The 6,825-nt window shown below is 37.5% G+C and overlaps 1 protein-coding gene across 1 annotated transcript; it reads left to right on the top strand.

The window, feature by feature from the left end:
• Positions 1 to 1,552: 1,552 nt before the first annotated feature.
• LOC117787379 lies at positions 1,553 to 2,748 on the top strand. The gene has a single exon (XM_034625888.1). The coding sequence runs from the start codon at positions 1,590 to 1,592 to the stop codon at positions 2,652 to 2,654; it is 1,065 nt and encodes a 354-aa protein (XP_034481779.1). The 5' UTR covers positions 1,553 to 1,589; the 3' UTR covers positions 2,655 to 2,748.
• The last annotated feature ends 4,077 nt before the right edge of the window (positions 2,749 to 6,825 follow it).

Genomic DNA, 6,825 nt, shown 5'->3' with positions numbered 1-6,825 from the left:
TATCCATCTATCTGTCCAACTGTCTATCTGTCCAACTGTCAGCATATTCAGCAGATCTTTTGTCTATCCGCATGCTCTTTCTTTGGCCATTCGCATAGTGCTGTCATAAGTATTTTGACATGTACACAAAAATATTATTGTAATCTATTATTTACTTTTATCTTAGACTCGACAAAAATTTTCATTTCTGATTAATACTTAAATTATCTCACCATATTAGTTTGATTTAACCAAAATTTTAAGAAATGTACTATTTACCTATACAGAAATAATTGCATATGAATGTCTGTCTTAGGTTATCTATATTTTAATTCGCTTGGAATAAACTAATAAAGAATTGATATTTCTTTAAGAAAATCTTTGGGAAAATTCTTAAAAAAATTTAAAACCAAAAAATACTAAATATATAGAATTTCTTCTGCCTAATTTAGAGCATTTACAATGCGACTTGAACAATCAAGTTTGCTTAGTTAAAGGTTTTTCTCAATTTGGTCTATTACACGACTACGAATTGAAGTGTTTTGTTGTCTTTTGAGCCATGTTTGTTGCCAAGCGCACAAATGGCTCATACACTGTATATACTTATATACCTATATCCGCCTCAACTCACCTCCTCTCTTGTATCTCGAACTGGGCTCTTGCGTCTGGCCAGACCGGTCGTCTCTTTGGCTGCCTGATTGTTCAGTTGTTCAGTTTGTTTGGTAATCACGATCGCCTGATCTTTTAGCTGCTTTCAAAGAGTGGCCCAGTTGCTGTCTCTTGCCTCTTGCCTCTCTCCTCTCTCGTCTCTCGTCTCTCCTCTTGCCACTTGCCACTTGCCTCTTGGCTGTTGACTGTTCGCTGTTGGCTGCCGGCTTTCCGCGCAAGTCTAAACTTAATTGTCGGCCTAATGGTAATGTCTGTCTCTCTCTCTCTCTCTCTCTCTCTCCCTCTCTTCTCCTCTCTATCTGTTTACCACGGTGCTCCTCTGAAAACAGCTGATGACTGCTCGTTGATGACTGCTGTCTGATAATGATGAGTAAGCGCTTTTAATGCCAGCGAAGTAACGCTTTGAGAGACTAGAAAATAACCGCAGACACTATTTGAATTCATGTGGAGTTTCTTTAACAAAGCGTATCATTATTTGCAGTCAAAAAAAGTACAAATAAAATATAATCAAAAGGAAAAAAATTTTAAGTATTTGAGTACATTTTTTGCAGGTCCTCCGAGATTCAAGCTCCAATATAATTTATATGATAATTAATAAAAAAAAAGGAGAAAAAAGACAAATTTTATTTAAGCATTCGTTTAAGAGTATTTAAAGTGGAAATTCATACGTTTAAAGTAAGTTTTGAGGTAACTTAAATTCTTAACTAAAGCGCTATACAGACTTGCTCCAAAATACACTCAGCAAATATACATGAATTGAATTTATGATTAATAATACTCTGATATACAAAGCACTGTCATAGTCAAAAATTTAAAATAAATATTTTTTTTAAACTAACTCCATTCATTTAAATCCACAAAATTTACTTTAAAGCCTTTTGGTAACTCAAAGATAAATTTTATAAGTATTAATCTGTTGTTAATTTGTAAAAGACTTGATCATGCGAAGAGGTTCGTGGAGAATGCATCAGGAAATGCCATTTGAAGGTACTCTGCATCCCGGACACTCTGCTGATCTGGCGGATGCCAGGAAACGGGGAATCCTGCAAAAGACCCGTTGTCGGCCGTACCGGGAGCAGTTGAGGAGCGCTCAACAAGCAAATATCATGCAGGGTCTGATGATTGTGACGGGTGCTGCGACAGTGTTGGGAGTGCTGTGGTTCCACTGCTTGGAGCTGACCTTGGACAATGATCTGACCCAGGTGTCAGTGGCAGGAGGTACGCTGCAATCTCTGTGGCTCGGCATGCTCGGTCTGTTTGGAGTGAGCGGAAAGCCGGGAGCTTCTCGAGAGGAAACAGCTCGTGCCTTCTACTGCAATCAAGAGTTGGACACGAAGCGAATCTTTCGACAGATTTCCAGGCAGGTGCTAAACCAGGAGCACGCTCTGGCACGCTTAGAGCGAGTCGTGAAAAGTCCTAGAAATTTTAAATCTGTCGCCTTACTCGGTCCACCCGGCGTAGGGAAAACTCTGACGACAATGGGACTCAGGCAGCAGTTTCCCTGGCAGGAGAATGTCCACACGTATTCGTGGAGTACCTATGTGCCAGATGGAGTCCACAAGTTCCACATGATACGCAACTTTGTGGAGCATCTGTCCGACTGCGGACAGAATCTGATAATCATTGACAATCTGTCCACCTGTGATTACGGCATTGTGCCCATCTACAACAAGTTGTTGCTGGAACGGGAAGGAGACCTCAATGCGGCAGTTAACCAGACTGTGCTCGTCGTGTACATCTTCAATCTGGAGATGGAATACTACTGGCAACAGTTTGAGCTACTGCAGCAACTCCCCGTGGACATGACCATCATCAACTATCGACCCTTTGGACGTGAAGAGCTGGCCGATTGCCTGCAACAAGAGCTGCGTCTCGAGCAACGTACTCTGGATCAGGGAAAAACCTCTCAGATCCTGGAACAGGCCCTCCTCAATGTCCAGTGCACAGGCTGCAAGGGATTGCGGCAAGCAGTCCTTCAATATGGTGCACCGGATTCTAATCTGTGAAGTCTCTTCCTAGTGCTTGTATTACAAATCGACAAAGTGTGTAAATTAATAAAAGTACTCTACGGAATGTAGAGTGAAGTGTATCAGATATTAATACAGATATTAATTTATTTTTAGACATTGACATAGGCATAGAAATTTCACATTAAATTGAATTTATTATCATTAAGATTTTTATGCTAAAAATATAAATTTAATATTTATACATATTTATTTGTTTGCAGGTAAAATATTATAAAATGTATTATAAGAAATACAGACACGAATTTAAATAAATTAATGCTTTTCTATCTACGATCCAAAAAACAAAAGTCAAATGTGTATATCGCATGAGATACAAAGTAGATCTCTTCAGTCAAAAGAACTAACGATGCATATTTTGGCCCTAATGAAGTTTCAGCTTCTTCATCTTCATCTTCTTCTTCAGCTTATTCTGATGGCTCAAAGCGTATTCGTATCTTGAATGAAGAGCGACGCAGTTGTTGGGCGAACTGAAGTGGCTAAGTGAAGTGTGGCCCATGCAAATGACAAGAAACGAGTACAACTTGTAGAAAAGGGAATGTAGAGGGGGGCTAAGGGGCTACAGGGTATTCTGAAAGGGTGTACAGAGCGCTTACGTTACGCACAGCTCAAGTACTGAAGATGCTTAGAAATATTTGTCTATCACTCGAAATTTGGAGGTTGCTTCATCATCATCCTCATCATCATCATCAACAACAACATTATCATCATCATCGTCATCAACACATCACAATTTCAAGTATAGGAAAAGTGCCTTGGTTTTGTTTTGGTTTGTAACAAAAGTGAGACATCGTTTACTCGTTTAATGATAATGTCGATGATGAAGATTCCAAGTTATATGAAGTGTAAGGTCGTCTTCTTATCAACAGCTGCAAATACTTGAGAAGCCTTTTCATGTAGATAAAAAACAGTAACTCAATAACTTATTGCAATCGAAAGCAAAAGTCAACAATGAAATGATAATGATTGAATGTGCTAATAGAAACAAGAATATAATTTTCAGTAATTTATTTAGCACAATTGAAATCAAATTTAACTAAAAGTTGAATTAAATTTAATGAACAAAACGAATTGGTAATATAATACGTTGATTTGAAATTGAATTGAATTGAAATTAAATTAGAATTGAATGAATACAAAGCATAGACTAATGAATACAAAAACTTACTCGATGTACATAGTTTAAAACAAATTAAACAAAACAACTCAAATTGAATTGAAATTGAAATGTATACGAATAACGAATTAATGAACAAGAGAGAATTTATTATGGAAATTAACTTAAGAGTGATATAGTCTCTAATCTATGCAGATAGCAAATTATATTGAAAGAACAGATGATTTTTCTGTAGTGGCACATCCGATAATATAAATCAGATGGAAAATAAAATAAAACATATGTCACGATAGATTCACCTTCTTAATGTCTCGCTAACATATTGCCTCGATATGCCACTGTATCTATTGAATTGAGAGTATCTGAAAGTTGTGTATCTTGTAGCGCAAGGCAATTTGTACACACGTTTTTTTTGGGCGCAGTGCAGTGCGTTTTGCTTGTGCATCCGTCAGATATGGCAAAGCCCAAGAGCCAACAACCGCATCGAGGACAGACCCCGCAATATCCCCCCCCTCCCGCCCCTTCCCCCTCCTCTCTTGCCGACTGCCAATTTGCAGTCGAATGCAAAGCGAAACGCAGCCAGCGGCGTTTGTAGTTCATGAACGGCCAGCGAACTCAACGCGAGTACCGCGAGTTGATAATAAGATACAACTATACGAATAAACGAATAAACGAATACGACTACGAATACGAATCGTATTCACAGGTAAAACGATTGCGGGAACTGGGCATATTGACGGCTTGCAACATGCACCGGTAATTTTTATACCCTGTTGTTAATATGTAGCCGCAAATGGGTATAAGATAATGAAGATAAAATAAAAAATATAAAAATAATAATTAGCTAAGTGACCAATCCATTAAATAAGATATATTCTTTTGATGAAAGCTATTCAAATTATATATATCTTAAAAATCGTACAGGGTATTACAAATTCGACATTCCAGGAACAGCTTTTCTTACTTGTTTTTAGTTTTTATTTTTTGTGATTTTTTTTTTTGTTTTTACTGACTGAGATTGAGTCGTTCGGCTGGTCACGTAAGCACCGATTCCAACTACGATTTGCCCGATGTTGTTTTCGTTTATTTGGTTGTTTGCTCTTTGTTGCTGTTGTTGTTGTTGTTGCTGGGCTAGTTGCATAAGCCTCTCAATTTGATTTTGGCAACGCGGAAGATACGAGCCACAACCAAAGCCAAAGCCAGAGAGTTAGCATCTAAACGATTTCGAAACCATTTTCCATTTTCCTTTGCCGTTCGGTTTTAACAATGCAATTGCAAGTTGCTTTCAGGAAAATCGAAAATGCCAGTCACTCAGGCCTATGGGGATATCTATGCGAAACCTAATCTCTATCTGGCCATTTGTAAGAACTATAGAATAAGTACTCAAAGCAACTCTGTGTTTCGTGAATAGTTGAATGGACTGAAAACATTTTGTGTAGTTTTGTAGCTTATTTGAACCATTTAAATAACTTAATACGCAAGTTTTAAAATCTATTATATTTAATGATCGTATTGCAGTTGAAATGCTTATTTTTAACAGCCTACATTAAATACTACTTAAATTTTTAATACGAATAAAAAGATTCTATAAATCATATTCAAACATTTAAAAACTGTTATATATTTAATGACTTAAGCTTGGCTTTCAAATCAAATTTAAGATGTGTAGCATAAATATAAAATAAGATCTAACTCTGAACCAATTAAATTAAAATTTAAGTATGTGTGTTAATTGTCTTAATAATTTTGATTAGTTTTTTTACAGATAAAATTGTTATACATTTTTTATAGCTCTTAGCTCCAGTGCTCGCATAGAATTTCCAAATGGAAGTCACTCTTAGCATATAAAATACATCGATTGTGGCCTCTGTGCTATTAACTTGTCTCTGACTTTCAATATCTGCTAAACTGTCGCTCGGCGTGCAGATCTCTTAACTTATTTTCAATGCTGACTGCAATGCATGTTGTGAGTGGAAAGTGGAGCAAACGGTTTCCTTTATGGACGAGCATATAAAATTTTATGAACCATTTATGGCAAAGGAAAGAAAAATAGATGGAAAGATGGAGAGAGAAAAACGAAATGAAATCAAAGAAACACATAATAGTAAAGTAGCAAAAGGAAAAGAGCAGAAAACGTCGAAGCGGAATAATAATGCGATGACAACAGAGCTAGAGAAGCAGTCAGAGTCAGAGATGGAGTCAGAGACAGAGTCAGAGACGGAGTCATCTAGTCTCCAGTCTCTGCAAAATGGACAAACCATTGCAAAAATATTATTATGATTGCAACTGCAGTTTCATCTGCAGCAAGGGTAGGGGAAAAGTAAGGGGATGGAGGGGTGGTCGGGTGGTGGGAAGGGGCTACGGTCAGCATAAACAATCACACGCTGAGTGCGTCGATGTTGCCGCTCCACAAAATGCCATAAATAATGAAAGGAAGCTGCAACGTAGGGTTGCGCCACGATCCCGGGGGCAAGTATAGTTTTCGAATGATTTGAAATGAATGAAATAAATTGGTTGCCACGTTGCAAGTTGCTAGTTGGCAGTTGCCAGTTGCCAGTTGCTAGTTGCAAACACAGAGTGTACACGGCGACAGTAAATGCCACATACACATTGTGCACTGCAGTTGCCACAAGCTGCCGCAAGTAACAGAATATGTGGCATGACTCGTCCTAATGCCTAGTCATTGGCTACAAATCAAAGCTGCAAACAGACGCAGTCGGTGAACAACGAATTTACATGCAAACAAGCAAATGCTCGAAGTGAAGATACTCTGTAAACTGAATAAAAGTATACTTTTATAAACAGGTATTATATATCTTCCGCAAGCATTAAATAATCTACTTTCACATTAAAACTGTTACAGGGTATATACATAGATTAACTTTTCTGTTGTGTACCCTGTAACCTGATTAAATGTAGCTCTACTGTAAGAGATATTCCGAACTCTCTTCAAAGTATAAGTATAGTTTTTATATGTTATGTCAATTGCTGATCTATGCATATCATACCCTGTAGCTATTGAATTAGCTCAAG

The sequence above is a fragment of the Drosophila innubila genome (assembly GCF_004354385.1).
Source record: "Drosophila innubila isolate TH190305 chromosome 3L unlocalized genomic scaffold, UK_Dinn_1.0 0_D_3L, whole genome shotgun sequence".
NCBI lineage: Eukaryota > Metazoa > Arthropoda > Insecta > Diptera > Drosophilidae > Drosophila > Drosophila innubila.
This window is presented reverse-complemented; position numbering and strand designations above follow the sequence as displayed.